Raw genomic sequence first — 19,814 nt, forward strand, 5'->3', positions numbered from 1 at the left:
AACCGGTAATGTATAAAAAGACATTCAGCCATCTAATTGACGAAGAAAGGCTGAAAACAAAATGTCTGTCAATCAGTGTACTATATCACTGACTGGCTTTGATCACAATGGTGACACATTGTTCTATATCAAAAGACAGACTCAGCTAAATAAAACTGCACATCAACACGAAGCAACTGGCAACCATATGGCCATGGATGGTGTATCAAGTTTCATTTTTCAAAGTAAAGTGTAAATTCAGAAAAAAAGACTGACAGTACATCAGAAATAAGATAATTTGTGTAATGAATGCATAGCAACGTATAAAGAGTAAGACTACCAGCAATAACAGTCAGTAACAGTCAGACTAGTCAGTGACAGTCAGTAACAGTGAGACTACAGTCAGTAACAATGAGATTACAGTCAGTAACAGTGAGATTACAGTCAGTAACAATGAGATTACAGTCAGTAACAGTGAGATTATAGTCAGTAAAAGTCAGTAACAATGAGATTACAGTCAGTAACAGTCAGACTAGTCAGTGACAGTCAGTAACAATGAGATTACAGTCAGTAACAATGAGATTACAGTCAGTAACAATGAGATTACAGTCAGTAACAATGATATGACAGTAAGTAACAGTCAGACTAGTCAATAACAGTCAGTAACAGTCAGTAACAGTGAGATTACAGTCAGTAACAGTCAGAATAGTCAGTAACAGTCAAACTAGTCAGTAAATCAATAACAGTCAGACTAGTCAGTGACAGTCAGTAACAGTCAGTGACAGTCAGACTAGTCAGTAACAGTCAGTAACAGTGAGACTACAGTCAGTAACTGTGAGATTACAGTCAGTGACTGTGAGATTAGTCAGTAAATCAATAACAGTCAGACTAGTAAATGGCAGTCAGTAACAGTCAGTGACAGTCAGACTAGTCACTAACAGTCAGTAACAGTGAGACTACAGTCAGTAACTGTGACAATACAGTCAGCAACTGTGAGATTACAGTCAGTAACAGTCAGTGACAGTCAGACTAGTCACTAACAGTCAGTAACAGTGAGACTACAGTCAGTAACTGTGACAATACAGTCAGCAACTGTGAGATTACAGTCAGTAACAGTCAGTGACAGTCAGACTAGTCACTAACAGTCAGTAACAGTGAGACTACAGTCAGTAACTGTGACAATACAGTCAGCAACTGTGAGATTACAGTCAGTAACGGTGAGATTAGTCAGTAACATTCAGATTACAGTCAGTAACAGTCAGACTACAGTCAGTAACAGTGAGACTACAGTCTACAGCAGCGTTTTAGTATGTCTGAACCCCTCACTCCCTGCCAGCTTTCATCAGAGGTGGGGCTCACCTCCCAGCTCTCTCTTCTCTCTCTGCTCCCCTTTAACTGATGATTGTGTGAACGCTCCCCTTCAGAGGTAATTATCAAGCTGCAAGGTTAACTCTGCCCCAAGGGAGGAGCTGCTGTACTGTGGGTCAACAACAAATGAGAGCGGCGAGAAAGAGGAGCGATACAACAAAGGAACTTCATTTCTTTAACCTCCCCATGATGAAATATGTTGTTTCCCCTCTTGAATAAACATAGTTATAGAGGACAGACATCACCAAGGCTGTGTTAAGGTTCCTGCCACATTCATCTTCTAAATGAACCATCATGTCCAGTAGGATCATATTCACTGGTCCTCCGTATACCTTCACACAGGACCCAGAGAGACCTTCATCTACCTCTCTCCCTATCTTCCCCTCGTCTTCTCCTCTCTGCTCTTCAGAGCTGCTATTAGAATGGATAACCCGGCGAGGCGAGACAGCGGAGTGCTTAGCCAGGCAGCCAGTGACTGAAGGGTCCATTCCATCACTAAGTTATTATCCACAGGCAGAGTATTGCCATTCATCAGAGAGAGAGAGAGAGAGAGAGAGAGAGATGAAACTCTGTTCGTCAAGGGAAACGCCCGTTCCACTCTCCTCACCAGGATCAATATATGCCACCGCTATCTCCTCCATTCCCTCCACTACTGAAAAAGTAATTATACAGGAGCAATGTTACAATGTTGACAATCGATAGCTCAGTCAGGTTGGGTTAAGGTCTGGAGAGCAGGGGTGGGGACGGGGGACAGGACGAGGGTTTAGTCAGCTGCTGGGGTCAACAGTGACACCTTGAAACAAAGGACGTCCTGTCTGTCTGTCTGTCTGTCTGTCTGTCTGTCTGTCTGTCTGTCTGTCCGTCCCCCCGTCCGTCTGTCTGTCTGTCTGCCTCCTTCCACCTGCTCTACATCCTATTAAGATAGCCATATTGGAATGCCTGGTTTCTGTCTGAAATGGCACCCTATTCCCTATAGTGTAATATTTTTTACCAGGATCCATAGGGTTCTGGTCAAAGGTAGTGCACTATATAGGGAATAGGGTGCCATTTGGGATGAAGAGAGTGGTGGACAAGGGAGGCCTTTGGTGTTAATGGAGATGCAGACTTCTCACTCGGCAACGCAACCTAGTAAGTATCAAACTTGAATAAATGCATGTGACAAAAGATAGTTCCCAGAATCCTGGTAGATCAGAGGTTGGTGTGATTGGGTGAAATGTGATTTCCAATTCATGAGAACTATAAAAACAAAGCCAACACATATATACTACTATACTTTTGTGTGTATATATATATATATATATATATATATATATATATATATATATATATATATATATATACACACAAAAGTATGTGGACGCCTCTTCAAATGAGTGGATTCAGCTATTTCAGCCACACCCGTTGCTGTCCTCGGTTGCAACACTCACTACCAAGTTCCAAACTGCCTCTGGAATCAACGCCAGCACAATAACTGTTCGTTGGGCGCTTCATGAAATGGCTTTCTATTACCGAGCAGCCGCACACAAGCCTAAGATCACCATGCGCAATGACAAGCATGGTGGAAAGCTCGTCGCCATTGGACTCTGGAAAACGCGTTCTCTGGAGTGATGAATCACGCTTCACCATCTGGAAGAACTTGACTGGCCTGCACAGAGCCCTGATCTGAACCCCATCGAACAACTTTGGGATGAATTGGAACGCCGACTCCGAGTCAGGCCTAATCGCCCAACATCAGTGCCTGAAAAGCTTTCCCAAAAGAGTGGAGGCTGTTACAGCAGCAAAGGAGGTACCAACTCCATATTAATGCCCAGAATTTTGGAATGAGATGTTTGACGAGCAGGTGTCCACATACTTTTTGTCCTGTAGTGTATTTACTCACATACAATATGTCTTAAAACCACAGAGCTGAGTGAAGTTAATGATAATGGATGTTGTATCAGAGCCTAGTGCCGGGCTGCAGCTGTAATCAATAACCAACCATCTGTAATGTGGGGCGCCAGGTAGCCTAGTGGTTAGAGCGTTGGACTAGTAACCGAAAGGTTGCAAGATTGAATCCCGGGCTGACAAGGTAAAAATCTGTCATTCTGCCTCTGAACAAGGCAGTTAACCCACTGCCGTCATTGAAAATACCAATTTGTATAACATTTGTGTAAATGTATTTTTTTATTTAACCTTTATTTTACTTGGCAAGTCAGTTAAGAACAAATTCTTATTTTACAATGACGGTCAACCCTAACCTGGCCGACGCTGGGCCAATTGTGCGCAGTTCTATGGGACTCCCGATCACGTCCGGTTATGATACAGCCCGGGATCGTGGTGGGGTATGGAATAACGCCTTTGCACTGAGATGCAGGGCCTTAGACCGCTGTGATACAGCCTGGGTCTGTAGTGACGCCTCTAGCACTGAGATGCAGTGCCTTAGACCGCTGTGATACAGCCTGGGTCTGTAGTGACGTCTCTAGCACTGAGATGCAGGGCCTTAGACCGCTGTGATACAGCCTGGGTCTGTGGTGTCGTCTCTAGCACTGAGATGCAGTGCCTTAGACCGCTGTGATACAGCCTGGGTCTGTAGTGACGTCTCTAGCACTGAGATGCAGTGCCTTAGACCGCTGTGATACAGCCTGGGACTGTAGTGACACCTCTAGCACTGAGATGCAGTGCCTTAGACCGCTGTGATACAGCCTGGGTCTGTAGTGACGTCTCTAGCACTGAGATGCAGTGCCTTAGACCGCTGTGATACAGCCTGGGTCTGTAGTTACGACTCTAGCACTGAGATGCAGTGCCTTAGACCGCTGTGATACGGCCTGGGTCTGTAGTGACACCTCTAGCACTGAGATGCAGTGCCTTAGACCGCTGTGATACAGCCTGGGTCTGTAGTTACGACTCTAGCACTGAGATGCAGTGCCTTAGACCGCTGTGATACAGCCTGGGTCTGTAGTGACGTCTCTAGCACTGAGATGCAGTGCCTTAGACCGCTGTGATACGGCCTGGGTCTGTAGTTACGACTCTAGCACTGAGATGCAGGGCCTTAGACCGCTGTGATACAGTCTGGGTCTGTAGTTACGACTCTAGCACTGAGATGCAGTGCCTTAGACCGCTGTGATACAGCCTGGGTCTGTAGTGACGCCTCTAGCACTGAGATGCAGTGCCTTAGACCGCTGTGATACGGCCTGGGTCTGTAGTGACGCCTCTAGCACTGAGATGCAGTGCCTTAGACCGCTGTGATACAGCCTGGGTCTGTAGTGACGTCTCTAGCACTGAGATGCAGTGCCGTAGACCACTGTGATACAGCCTGGGTCTGTGGTGTCGTCTATAGCACTGAGATGCAGTGCCTTAGACCGCTGTGATACAGCCTGGGTCTGTAGTGACGTCTCTAGCACTGAGATGCAGTGCCTTAGACCGCTGTGATACAGCCTGGGTCTGTGGTGTCGTCTCTAGCACTGAGATGCAGTGCCTTAGACCGCTGTGATACAGCCTGGGTCTGTAGTGACGCCTCTAGCACTGAGATGCAGTGCCTTAGACCGCTGTGATACAGCCTGGGTCTGTAGTGACGCCTCTAGCACTGAGATGGAGTGCCTTAGACCGCCGTGATACATTCTGGGTCTGTAGTGACGTCTCTAGCACTGAGATGCAGTGCCTTAGACCGCTGTGATACAGCCTGGGTCTGTAGTGACACCTCTAGCACTGAGATGCAGTGCCTTTAGACCGCTGTGATACAGCCTGGGTCTGTAGTGACACCTCTAGCACTGAGATGCAGTGCCTTAGACCGCTGTGATACAGCCTGGGTCTGTAGTGACACCTCTAGCTCTGAGATGCAGTGCCTTAGACCGCTGTGATACGGCCTGGGTCTGTAGTGACGCCTCTAGCACTGAGATGCAGTGCCTTAGACCACTGTGATACAGTCTGGGTCTGTAGTGACGTCTCTAGCACTGAGATGCAGTGCCTTTAGACCGCTGTGATACAGCCTGGGTCTGTAGTGACACCTCTAGCACTGAGATGCAGTGCCTTAGACCGCTGTGATACAGCCTGGGTCTGTAGTGACACCTCTAGCACTGAGATGCAGTGCCTTAGACCGCTGTGATACAGCCTGGGTCTGTAGTGACGCCTCTAGCACTGAGATGCAGTGCCTTAGACCACTGTGATACAGTCTGGGTCTGTAGTGACGTCTCTAGCACTGAGATGCAGTGCCTTTAGACCGCTGTGATACAGCCTGGGTCTGTAGTGACACCTCTAGCACTGAGATGCAGTGCCTTAGACCGCTGTGATACAGCCTGGGTCTGTAGTGACACCTCTAGCACTGAGATGCAGTGCCTTAGACCACTGTGATACAGTCTGGGTCTGTAGTGACGTCTCTAGCACTGAGATGCAGTGCTTTAGACCACTGTGATACAGTCTGTGTCTGTAGTGACGTCTATAGCACTGAGATGCAGTGCCTTTAGACCGCTGTGATACGGCCTGGGTCTGTAGTGACGTCTCTAGCACTGAGATGCAGTGCCTTAGACCACTGTGATACAGTCTGGGTCTGTAGTGACGTCTCTAGCACTGAGATGCAGTGCCTTAGACCACTGTGATACAGTCTGGGTCTGTAGTGACGTCTCTAGCACTGAGATGCAGTGCCTTAGACCGCTGTGATACAGCCTGGGTCTGTAGTGACGCCTCTAGCACTGAGATGCAGTGCCTTAGACCACTGTGATACAGCCTGGGTCTGTAGTGACGCCTCTAGCACTGAGATGCAGTGCCTTAGACCGCTGTGATACGGCCTGGGTCTGTAGTGACGCCTCTAGCACTGAGATGCAGTGCCTTAGACCGCTGTGATACGGCCTGGGTCTGTAGTGACGCCTCTAGCACTGAGATGCAGTGCCTTAGACCGCTGTGATACGGCCTGGGTCTGTAGTGACGTCTCTAGCACTGAGATGCAGTGCCTTAGACCGCTGTGATACGGCCTGGGTCTGTAGTGACGCCTCTAGCACTGAGATGCAGTGCCTTAGACCACTGTGATACAGTCTGGGTCTGTAGTGACGTCTCTAGCACTGAGATGCAGTGCCTTAGACCACTGTGATACAGTCTGGGTCTGTAGTGACGTCTCTAGCACTGAGATGCAGTGCCTTAGACCGCTGTCATACAGCCTGGGTCTGTAGTGACGCCTCTAGACCGCTGCGACACGCGGAGCCCTTAAAGAAGATAAATACAAACTTGCATGGTTATTATCATAGTTTAAGACTGGTAGTTAAAGGCGGTGTGTATTATCCGAGAATGAATTCATCAGCCTTGCCTTGATGTCTCCTTTCTCTTGACAACGCTGAACTTTATAATCCAGTGACAGGGGTCAGGGGGTCACAGCAGAGGGACGATGGGCCAGAGAAAATCACTCACTCACACACTGGAGAAAATTCTAACATCCAATTTTCAACTTGATTTATCAGTGTGAAGCTCAAACTGATAGGGTGCTGTGATGGGATGAGGGAGAGAGAGGGAGGAGAGGAGGAAGAAGGAAAGAGGGGGAGGGGTGGAGAAGGAGGAGGGGAGCTGTCTCAGAGCTGCATCAAAGGTTTCTCGTTCTGATTTAGCACAGCGGATCAATACAACCCTATACTGTTTCAATTTGAACACTATTGATTTTGTGATGTCAACTCAATATAGAGCACATTCATCATCGGGCAAAAGCAGAAAGTATGATCCAACAGCCTGCTGGGCTGATCACACACCTTAACACAGCCCTACCACCTACTGGGCTGGTCACACTGCCTTAACACAGCCCTACTACCTACTGGGCTGGTCACACTGCCTTAACACAGCCCTACTACCTACAGGGCTGATCACACACCTTAACACAGCCCTACCACCTACTGGGCTGGTCACACTGCCTTAACACAGCCCTACTACCTACTGGGCTGGTCACACTGCCTTAACACAGCCCTACTACCTACTGGGCTGGTCACACACCTTAACACAGCCCTACTACCTACAGGGCTGATCACACACCTTAACACAGCCCTACCACCTACTGGGCTGGTGACACACCTTAACACAGCCCTACCACCTACTGGGCTGGTCACACTGCCTTAAACAGCCCTACCACCTACTGGGCTCATCTCAAATCAAATCAAAGTTTATTTGTCACGTGCGCCGAATACAACAGGTGTAGGTAGACCTTACAGTGAAATGCTTACTTACAGGCTCTAACCAATAGTGCAAAAAAAGGTATTAGGTGAACAATAGGTAGAAATAAGAAATAAAACAACAGTAAAAAGACAGGCTATATACAGTAGCAAGGCTATAAAAGTAGCGAGGCTACATACAGACACCGGTTGGTCAGGCTGATTGAGGTAGTATGTACATGTAGATATGGTTAAAGTGATTATGCATATATGATGAACAGAGAGTATCTAGTTAATTCATATAAAAGGTAATATGATCGCAGAGAGATTTTGTATGTATCCCAAATGGAATGTATTCACCATGTAGTGCACAAATGTTGACCAGAGCTAAATGGGCCCAATATAGTGAATAGGGTACCATTTGGGATGTAGCCATTGGCTTTCCATTCGTGTGCAGTGTCTCCTTGTCACACAGTGTAACGATCAGATGTCATAATGGCTTCTGAACACATCTGAAAATGCATTATGTTACTAATTCAAAATATTACAGTTGTGTAAAAACCTGCAACAAAATGTCCACTATAGCCATCTGCAGTAGTTTCACCTGGCTGAGTATATTAAATATATAATTCTGTTGATAAAACGTTCCACACAGATGATCAATATCCTCTGGCTAGTCTCCAGGCAGAACTTAAGGTTAAAGGAAAAACAATTTCTGTGCAGGCAAGCATTCACACACACACACACACACACACACACACACACACACACACACACACACACACACACACACACACACACACACACACACACACACACACACACACACACACACACACACACACACACACACACACACAGCCCCCTCAGAATGCTGGAGGGCTTTCTATTTTACAAGAGCAGCATAAATGGGAAAGTTAATGTAGCATTGAATAAGGCTGAGCTGCTACACTGCCCTGAGCTCATGAACATATTGCAGCATTTTTCTTCTCCAGCAGGTCACCATTAAATGGGATTTTGTTTGAAGTTTTTCAGTATAATTTACAATGCTCCCCCTCTCAGCAACCTTTTGTTCCAATACTAATGCTATCCCTGGAGATAAATTCTATAAATATTTGAATACGTAAATCTACAGTAGCAGCCCACATTTCATTCTTATATGTTTTTCCATGGGTACTTTACTTATACTACTGTTGGTCTGTTTTATGAATTTCTCAATCAGAACTGCATATGATCAAACATACCGTAGAATATGCTGAAATATATACACAATGATCAAACATTTGGTAAGTTGGTGAAGGACAAGTTCTGGCCTGGTTTAGATCTTATCTGTCAGAAAGATATCAGTTTGTCTCTGTGAATGGTTTGTCCTCTGACAAATTAACTGTACATTTAGGTGTTCCTCAAGGTTCCGTTTTAGGACCACTATTGTTTTCACTATATATTTTACCTCTTGGGGATGTCATTCGAAAACATAATGTTAACTTTCACTGCTATGCGGATGACACACAGCTGTACATTTCAATGAAACATGGTGAAGCCCCAAAATTGCCCTCGCAAGAACCATGTGTTTCAGACATAAGGAAGTGGATGGCTGAAAACTTTCTACTTTTAAACTTGGACAAAACAGAGATGCTTGTTCTAGGTCCCAAGAAACAAAGAGATCTTCTGTTGAATCTGACAATTAATCTTAATGGTTGTACAGTCGTCTCAAATAAAACTGTGAAGGAACTCGGCGTTACTCTGGACCCTGATCTCTCTTTTGAAGAACATATCAAGACTGTTTCAAGGACAGCTTTTTCCATCTACGTAACATTGCAAAAATCTGAAACTTTCTGTCCAAAAATGATGCAGAAAAATTAATCCATGCTTTTGTCACTTCTAGGTTAGACTACTGCAATGCTCTACTTTCCGGCTACCCAGATAAAGCACTAAATAAACTTCAGTTAGTGCTAAATACGGCTGCTAGAATCCTGACTAGAACCAACAAATTTGATCATATTACTCCAGTTCTAGACTCCCTACACTGGCTTCCTGTCAAGGCAAGGGCTGATTTCAAGGTTTTACTGCTAACCTACAAAGCATTACATGGGCTTGCTCCTACCGATCTCTCTGATTTGGTCCAGCCGTACATACCTACACGTACGCTACGGTCACAAGACGCAGGCCTCCTAATTGTCCCTAGAATTTCTAAGCAAACAGCTGGAAGCAGGGCTTTCTCCTACAGAGCTCAATTTTTATAGAATGGTCTGCCTACCCATGTGCGAGACGCAAACTCGGTCTCAACCTTTAAGTCTTTACTGAAGACTCACTTCTTCAGTGGGTCATATGATTGAGTGTAGTCTGGCCCAGGAGTGTGAAGGTGAACGGAAAGGCTCTGGAGCAACGAACCGCCCTTGCTGTCTCTGCCTGGCCGGTTCCACTCTTTCCACTGGGATTCTCTGCCTCTAACCCTATTACAGGGGCTGAGTCACTGGCTTACTAGGGCTCGTTCATACCGTCCCTAGAGTGGGTTGCGTCACTTGAGTGAGTTGAGTCACTGATGTGATCTTCCTGTCTGGGTTGGCGCCCCCCCCCCTTGGGTTGTGCCGTGGCGGAGATCTTCGTGGGCTATACTCAGCCTTGTCTCAGGTTGGTAAGTTGGTGGTTGAAGATATCCCTCTAGTGGTGTGGGGGCTGTGCTTTGGCAAAGTGGGTGGGGTTATATCTTTCCTGTTTGGCCCTGTCCGGGGGTGTCATCGAATGGGGCCACAGTGTCTCCTGACCCCTCCTGTCTCAGCCTCCAGTATTTATGCTGCAGTAGTTTATGTGTCGGGGGGCTAGGGTCAGTTTGTTATATCTGGAGTACTTCTCCTGTCCTATCCGGTGTCCTGTATGAATTTAAGTATGCTCTCTCTAATTCTCTCTTTCTCTCTTTCTTTCTCTCTCTCTCGGAGGACCTGAGCCCTAGGACCATGCCTCAGGACTACCTGACATGATGACTCCCTTCTCTCCCCAGTCCACCTGGCCGTGCTGCTGCTCCAGTTTCAACTGTTCTGCCTGTGATTATTATTATTTGACCATGCTGGTCATTTATGAACATTTGAACATCTTGGCCATGTTCTGTTATAATCTCCACCTGGCACAGCCAGAAGAGGACTGGCCACCCCACATAGCCTGGTTCCTCTCTAGGTTTCTTCCTAGGTTTTGGCCTTTCTAGGGAGTTTTTCCTAGCCACTGTGCTTCTACACCTGCATTGCTTGCTGTTTGGGGTTTTAGGCTGGGTTTCTGTACAGCACTTTGAGATATCAGCTGATGTACGAAGGGCTATATAAATACATTTGATTTGAAGTAATACATTCAGTTGCTACTGTAGGTAAGGATATCTATAATACAATACAATTCCAACTGTAGTTCAATCTGTGCTATAGTTTGAATCCAAACGGCACCATATTCTGGTCACCTATTCTGGTTAAAAGTGGACAAAAGTAGTGCATTATGTAAGGTATAGCTGCATGGGTAAATAGGCCTCTTTCAAAAGTAATGCACTATATAGGGAAAAGAGTGCCATTTGGGAGTCAGATGCACCCGTAGATGAATGGTCCAATGATGGTCAGTGTGCATCTGTTTCCAGGGCTGTGTTTGTCAGGTGGGATGATGCATGTCGAAATCACTAAATCTACACGCCACAAAACCCATGCAGAGTACAAGTAGTCTTTAAAACACTCCTAAATCAATCAATCAATCAATCAATTAATCAATTGAATTCTCCTTACAAACTAAATGAAGGTATATTGTATTTTGTCAATAAAAACATCTGAAAACACAGTACAATTCTTAAAACACTCAAAATATGATCCAGATGAGTTTTCTATCGATATTGGGTAAACAACATCCCATTACTGAACATAGCTAGCCATCTGTATGTAGAGAACATATTTAATCATTTGTATTGTGTTTTCAAAATCCAATAAAGAAAGTCAAGCTATGGTTTCAGTGAGAGTAGTGTTCTTTCAGGTTTGAAAGGTTTGACAGGACCTTTGCTGCACTTGCCACTCGCCAGGTCGTTGTTGTAAATACAGAATTTGTACCTAACAGACTTGCCTGATATAAAGCTTGTTTTTTAAGAAGCTTCCGAACAGATCATAGCCAATGGCATCAACATCCCAATGAACTTGTATGTCATCGTGACATTACCAGGGGGAAACATAGAGAGAATAGTAGTAGGGGTCTAATCACAAACCACGAGGAACACCTAATTCAACTTTGGAACCCTTAGAGGATTTCCCACCTAGTTGGACAAATGGATACTGCTCAGATGGGTGGTTTCAGCATCACTATTCAGCACTGTCCCACTTCAACCACTGAGTGTGTGTGTGTATGTGTGGTGGGAAGCAGAGCTAAGGCTCCAACGATCTGTAGTTTTAAAGGCCCAGAGGACACTCCACACATGCACACACCTTCTAGTACACACATACACACCTCTCTCATACACACACAAACGCTCCCCCCCGCCAAACCCCACCCCCAGTCTGTGTGACCAGTCGATCCCAAGGGGGATTCAGTCCCTTTGACTGTTTACTGAGTTGGTTGACCTGGTCCCTGATGCTTCCCAGCACTGCATTCTGTGGCTCACAGACCAGGTAATTGTACAGTACAATGAATACTGGAAGTTCTGTTACCCAGCCTGGTCTTAGCTTGACCTTTGGGCCAGCCCAGCTCCAGGTAGCCCCAGCCCTAAACCTTTCACCAGACCCAGTCCACACTTCTGTGCCAGGCTGCCAGACTGCTCCAAGCTCTGTGTTTGTTGGTGAGGATGTAAACAGTATATACAGTATATACCCCAGCCATTGCTCTAACCCTACAGCACAGCCCTATATTCCAGCCCAAGGCCTATCCTTCAGCCCCAGCCCTATACCCCAGCCCAAGGCCTATCCTTCAGCCCCAGCCCTATACCCCAGACCAAGGCCTATCTTTCAGCCCCAGCCCTATACCCCAGACCAAGGCCTATCCTTCAGCCCCAGCCCTATACCCCAGCCCAAGGCCTATCCTTCAGCCCCAGCCCTAGCAAGGCCTATCCTTCAGCCCAACCTCTATACCTCAGCCCTAGGTCTTACCTCTGTGCCAGGCTGCCCCAGGCTCCATGCTTATTGGTGAGGATGTTGAGGATCTTCTGTTTGAGCTGGTTGGCAGTTACATGGTCTCTGTGTTTGGCAGCGCTGATCAGGTGATCACACATCTTCTCCTCCTCCCTCCGATCAGCAGCGTACTGGGCACAGTTGGACTATGGAGGGAACACAAGGAGCCATTTTATTATAAACATAGCCATGCTAACATAATGTTAGGTGTTAACATTATGCTAAAACTGAGCAGGGTCTATCACCAGGACTTGATTTTACTTGCACTCTGATTGTATGTACTTTTAAGGTAAGGTGTCCTTGAGTGTCTTGAAAGGCATCTGTGAAATACAACTGTCTGTCTGGTGTTAGCATGGCTATGTTATGTTTTGTATTAATATGTCCTTCCTCGGTTGCAATCCTGCGAGATTAGATTAAAACTGTGTGAAAATGTGCGAGTCCTTCTAGGAAGCTACGCTAAGCGTGTGTTGAGGGAGAAGAAACCAAAACCATTCAACAGATTCACAGAGGATATTATGGGTGTGTGTGTGCACGTGTGTGTGTGCACGTGTGAGTTGATATTATAGCCAGTGCTGTCAAGGTTAACAGAGCCAATCTCTGCTCCACTACATCAGCAGGGGCCACGTTAGTGAAGAGTCATTTAAACACTGTCGCCGTCTGCTAATGTCTTTTGTTTCACATGGAGAAAAAGAGGGGAATTTGTCCCTTAGAAAGCTTTAATGTCATCTGTTTACATAGGGGTCATAATAAACAATCTGTCCCTATATAAAACTAAACGGTGACAGTGGATGAAGGGCAGGTTGGATAACAAAGAGAAGTAGCCTGTACTGTAGCCTACATGCATAAATTATCACCAAACAGTGTGACATCAATAGATTGAAACCTGGTGTGTGTTGATGTGTGATGTTGAAGTGGAGTCAGTGCCTGAGTACCAAATGGCACTCTATTCCCTTTATTGTACACTACTTTAAACCAGGACCCATATGGCTCTGGGAAAAAGTAGTGCACTATATAGGGAATCAGGGTGACATTTGGGATGCACACAGTGATCTCCTGCAGGCAGCATCTCAAGGTAATCTAGATTCTAGAGGAGCCGATCAGGATCTGACTTCATCTTCTCCTCGCTAAAATAAGATTGTCTTGCTACGTCGCCCCGGGGCTGCTCCTTCCTGCTCATATACTAAATCTAATTTGCTAACAGAAGCTGGAAGTTAATTGAATTTCCGGCACTATATTTGAATTGTGTCAGATGTTATACCTCAACATATTCTTCAAATGGCAGATAACTCAATCTCTGCTTGTCATCTCACGTTACCATGTGACATTGTGACAAATATCAAACCTTATTTATCACTTCACAGGATATGAGGCTGCTGCCCTGACTCTCCTGACACCAACCTAATGTAAAAATGTCTATCTGTCTGGGAATGGAGGGTAGGGGGAGGGGGTTGTGAGGGGTAATGTAGTAAAAACAGTGTTGTATGAAATGTGTAGACTGTGTAGAGTTGTCAGACAGAATGGATGAGGCCAGAGGAGGGATGAGGGCCAGGTAATCTCTGGGTGTTTCTCAAATGACACCCTATGCGCCCTGGTCAGAAGTAGTGCACTGTACAGGGAATAGGGTGCCATTTGAAATGCAGCCTCCTTCGCTACTGGTGACATGGCAGTTGATCTAGCAGGTCAAGGAGCCTCTAGCAGAGGACTACAGGATATCTAACAGCTGCTTGTGGAGGGCTGCTGCCCCAAGATAAGAAACTCATCACTCCTCACATGTACAAGCTACTAACAGAGGGGGCAGAAGAGAATTTGTGTGTGTGTGTTCGTGTGTGTGCATGTTTGTGTACTTGGGTAAAACACTTCCTATATGACTAGTAACATTGTGAGAGAGAGACAGAGACAGAGAGAGAGAGACAGAGACAGACAGAGAGAAAAGAGCGACAGAGAGCGAGAGAGACAGAGAGAGACAGACAGAGAGACAAATAGAGAGAGAGAGAGAGAGAGAGAGAGAGACAGATAGAGAGAGAGAGACAGAGAGCAGAGATAGACAGAGAGCAAGAGAGACAGATAGAGACAGAGAGACAGAGAGAGACAGAGAGAGACAGAGAGAGACAGAGAGAGAGAGAGAGAGAGAGAGAGACCGAGACCGAGACCGAGACCGAGAGAGAGACCGAGACAGAGAGACCGAGAGAGAGAGACCGAGACAGAGAGAGAGAGAGAGAGAGAGAGAGAGAGACCGAGGGACAGAGAGAGAGAGAGACCGAGAGACTGAGAGAGACAGAGATAGAGAGAGAGAGAGAGAGAGAGAGAGAGAGAGAGAGAAAGAGAGTTGCGGAGCAGAAGCTGCTGAAAAAATTTGCTCCTACAAATATTGAAATTTACATGGTTTTTAGAGTGAAGTACATCGGAAAACAACAAAACATGCAACAAACAAAGAAGATAGGCTTTTGAAAAAGTAACTATTTTTCATAAAATTGTACAGTTATCTTAGCTAGCTGAATTGTTTACCAGTTTCTAAGCAGTTGCTAGGGACTCTCCTGGAAGAAGCTAGCTAGGTAACAAAGAATATCTAGTTAACAGAAGAAAAGAAAGACAAAATAAGAAAAAATAAGGACAGAAGAAAAAGGAGATCAAAGTGAAACAGTCCTCTAAAGACACAAGAGACAATATTACAAGAAGCAATTGTTAACCCACCAGACATCCAAACAGAGAAAAGTTTCAAAGGTTTGTTGATGGGACAGAACCATGAATGCCTGTTTGCAGATCTTACCAGTTGCAAAACAAGAGCAAATGTAATATTTAATACCAAACGAGGGCACATATGGAAAAGGGTTATTTGCAACCATTTCCCTTTCTCAAAAAAGAGGGGCATCAGCCAAGGTTGTCAGATCAGCATTTTTGAAGAAGCTGACCAGAGCAACACGTATCAAACAGTAAACTTATATAATATTGGAACTGTATTGATACGAGGCAATGATTCAAGCCTACAGGCTTATTGAGAATATGCTACCCTAAAAGCAGAAGCTGAACTCATCTCAGAAACTGAGGGAAAAAGTCAAGGAGGGAGATGGAGAAAAGCAGGCCCCAACGGTCCCTGTGACCCAGCAAGAAGCCCTCAGTGTCCTTCTTCCTCCAAACACGGCGAGTGGAGTTTAGACCAAAAAGCTCTATTTTTGTCTCATCAGATCACATGACCTTCTCCTATGCCTTCTCTGGATCATCCAGATGGTCATTGGCAAACTTCAGACGGGCCTGGACATGTGCTGGCTTGAGCAGGGGGACCTTGCATGCGCTGCAGGATTTTAATCCATGACGGCGTAGTGTGTTACTAATGGTTTTCTTTGAGACTGTGGTCCCAGCTGTCTTCAGGTCATTGACCAGGTCTTGCCATGTAGTTCTGGGCTAATCCCTCACCTTCCTCATGATCATTGATGCCCCACGAGGTGAGATCTTGCATGGATTCCCAGACAAAGGGTGATTGCGCCAATAGTTGTTGCCTTCTCACCAAGCTGCTTGCCTATTGTCCTGTAGCCCATCCCAGCCTCGTGCAGGTCTACAATTTTATCCCTGATGTCATTACACAGCTCTCTGGTCTTGGCCATTGTGGAGAGGTTGGAGTCTGTGTGATTGAGTGTGTGGACAGGTGTCTTTTATACAGGTAACGAGTTCAAACAGGTGCAGTTAATACAGGTAATGAGTGGAGAACAGGAGGGCTTCTTAAACTAACAGGTCTGTGAGAGCCGGAATTCTTACTGGTTGGTAGGTGATCAAATACTTATGTCGTGCAATAAAATGCTAATTAATTACTTAAAAATCATACAATGTCATTTTCTGGATTTTTATTTTAGATTCCGTCTCTCGCAGTTGAAGTGTACCTATGATAAAAATGACAGACCTCTACATGCTTTGTAAGTAGGAAAACTTGCAAAATCGGCAGTGTACCGGCGCCGACAGGGATGGCCGCCTCGCTTCGCGTTCCTAGGAAACTATGCAGTGTTTTGTTTTTTTACGTGTTATTTCTTACATTAGTACACCAGGTCATCTTAGGTTTCATTACATACAGTCGAGAAGAACTACTGAATATAAGATCAGCGTCAACTCACCATCAGTACGACCAAGAATATGTTTATCGCGACGCGGATCCTGTGTTCTGCCTTTCACCCAGGACAACGGAATGGATCCCATGCAGCGACCCAAAAAAACGACTCTGAAAAAGAGGGAAACGAGGCGGTCTTCTGGTCAGACTCCGGAGACGGGCACATCGTGCACCACTCCCTAGCATTCTTCTCGCCAATGTCCAGTCTCTTAACAACAAGGTTGATGAATTCCGAGCAAGGGTAGCATTCCAGAGGGACATCAGAGACTGTAACGTTCTTTGCTTCACGGAAACATGGCTCACTGGAGAGACGCTATCGGAGGCGGTGCAGCCAGCGGGTTTCTCCACGCATCGCGCCGACAGAAACAAACATCTTTCTGGTAAGAAGAGGGGCGGGGGCGTATGCCTTATGGCTAACGAGACATGGTGTGATGAAAGAAACATACAGGAACTCAACTTAGAATTCCTCACAATCAAATGTAGACCGCATTATCTACCAAGATAATTCTCTTCGATTATAATCACAGCCGTATATATCCCCCCCCAAGCAGACACATCGATGGCTCTGAACAAACTTTATTTGACTCTTTGTAAACTGGAATCCATTTATCCGGAGGCTGCATTCATTGTAGCTGGGGATTTTAACAAAGCTAATCTGAAAACAAGACTCCCTAAATTGTATCAGCATATCGATTGCGCAACCAGGGGTGTAAAAACCTTGGATCATTGTTACTCTAACTTCCGCGACGCATATAAGGCCCTGCCCCGCCCTCCTTTCGGAAAAGCTGACCACGACTCCATTTTGTTGATCCCTGCCTACAGACAGAAACTAAAACAAGAGGCTCCCACGCTGAGGTCTGTCCAACGCTGGTCCGACCAAGCTGACTCCACACTCATAGACTGCTTCCATCACGTGGACTGGGACATGTTTCGTATTGCGTCAGATAAGAATATTGACGAATACGCTGATTCGGTGTGCGAGTTCATTAGAACGTGCGTTGAAGATGTCGTTCCCATAGCAACGATTAAAACATTCCCTAACCAGAAACCGTGGATTGATGGCAGCATTCGCGTGAAACTGAAAGCGCGAACCACTGCTTTTAATCAGGGCAAGGTGACCGGTAACATGACCGAATACAAACAGTGCAGCTATTCCTTCCGCAAGGCTATCAAACAAGCTAAGCGTCAGTACAGAGACAAAGTAGAATCTCAATTCAACGGCTCAGACACAAGAGGCATGTGGCAGAGTCTACAGTCAATCACGGACTACAAGAAGAAATCCAGCCCAGTCACGGACCAGGATGTCCTGCTCCCAGGCAGACTAAATAACTTTTTTGCCCGCTTTGAGGACAATACAGTGCCACTGACACGGCCTGCAACCAAAACATGCGGACTCTCCTTCACTGCAGCCGAGGTGAGTAAGACATTTAGACGTGTTAACCCTCGCAAGGCTGCAGGCCCAGACGGCATCCCCAGCCGCGCCCTCAGAGCATGCGCAGACCAGCTGGCCGGTGTGTTTACGGACATATTCAATCAATCCCTATACCAGTCTGCTGTTCCCACATGCTTCAAGAGGGCCACCATTGTTCCTGTTCCCAAGAAAGCTAAGGTAACTGAGCTAAACGACTACCGCCCCGTAGCACTCACTTCCGTCATCATGAAGTGCTTTGAGAGACTAGTCAAGGACCATATCACCTCCACCCTACCCGACACCCTAGACCCACTCCAATTTGCTTACCGCCCAAATAGGTCCACAGACGATGCAATCTCAACCACAATGCACACTACCCTAATCCATCTGGACAAGAGGAATGCCTATGTGAGAATGCTGTTCATCGACTACAGCTCGGCATTCAACACCATAGTACCCTCCAAGCTCGTCATCAAGCTCGAGACCCTGGGTCTCGACCCCGCCCTGTGCAACTGGGTACTGGACTTCCTGATGGGCTGCCCCCAGGTGGTGAGGGTAGGCAACAACATCTCCACCCCGCTGATCCTCAACACTGGGGCCCCACAAGGGTGCGTTCTGAGCCCTCTCCTGTACTCCCTGTTCACCCACGACTGCGTGGCCACGCACGCCTCCAACTCAATCATCAAGTTTGCGGACGACACAACAGTGGTAGGCTTGATTACCAACAACGACGAGACGGCCTACAGGGAGGAGGTGAGGGCCCTCGGAGTGTGGTGTCAGGAAAATAACCTCACACTCAACGTCAACAAAACTAAGGAGATGATTGTGGACTTCAGGAAACAGCAGAGGGAACACCCCCCTATCCACATCGATGGAACAGTAGTGGAGAGGGTAGCAAGTTTTACGTTCCTCGGCATACACATCACAGACAAACTGAATTGGTCCACTCACACAGACAGCATTGTGAAGAAGGCGCAGCAGCGCCTCTTCAACCTCAGGAGGCTGAAGAAATTCGGTTTGTCACCAAAAGCACTCACAAACTTCTACAGATGCACAATCGAGAGCATCCTGGCGGGCTGTTTCACCGCCTGGTACGGCAACTGCTCCGCCCACAACCGTAAGGCTCTCCAGAGGGTAGTGAGGTCTGCACAACGCATCACCGGGGGCAAACTACCTGCCCTCCAGGACACCTACACCACCCGATGTTACAGGAAGGCCATAAAGATCATCAAGGACATCAACCACCCGAGCCACTGCCTGTTCACCCCGCTATCATCCAGAAGGCGAGGTCAGTACAGGTGCATCAAAGCTGGGACCGAGAGACTGAAAAACAGCTTGTATCTCAAGGCCATCAGACTGTTAAACAGCCACCACTAACATTGAGTGGCTGCTGCCAACACACTGACACTGACACTGACTCTGACTCAACTCCAGCCACTTTAATAATGGGAATTGATGGGAAATTATGTAAATATATCACTAGCCACTTTAAACAATGCTACCTTATATAATGTTACTTACCCTACATTATTCATCTCATATGCATACGTATATACTGTACTCTATATCATCGACTGCATCCTTATGTAATACATGTATCACTAGCCACTTTAACTATGCCACTTTGTTTACATACTTGCCTCATGTACATACTGTACTCGATACCGTCTACTGTATCCTGCCTATGCTGCTCTGTACCATCACTCATTCATATATCCTTATGTACATATTCTTTATCCCCTTACACT

The 19,814-nt window shown here is 46.3% G+C and overlaps 1 protein-coding gene across 3 annotated transcripts in view; it reads right to left on the reverse strand.

Annotated features, from left to right (window-relative positions):
* LOC110503343 (neurobeachin) overlaps window positions 1–19,814 on the reverse strand; it is a 329,781-nt gene that overhangs the window by 176,972 nt on the left and 132,995 nt on the right. For all 3 annotated transcript variants that reach the window (XM_036961703.2, XM_036961702.2, XM_036961699.2), the window contains one exon: window positions 12,542–12,708. In XM_036961703.2, the coding sequence (XP_036817598.1) occupies window positions 12,542–12,708 (167 nt within the window). The remainder of the gene's footprint in view (window positions 1–12,541; window positions 12,709–19,814) is intronic.

Source organism: Oncorhynchus mykiss, chromosome 24 (assembly GCF_057628025.1).
Source record: "Oncorhynchus mykiss isolate SJ-2025 chromosome 24, ASM5762802v1, whole genome shotgun sequence".
Lineage (NCBI taxonomy): Eukaryota > Metazoa > Chordata > Actinopteri > Salmoniformes > Salmonidae > Oncorhynchus > Oncorhynchus mykiss.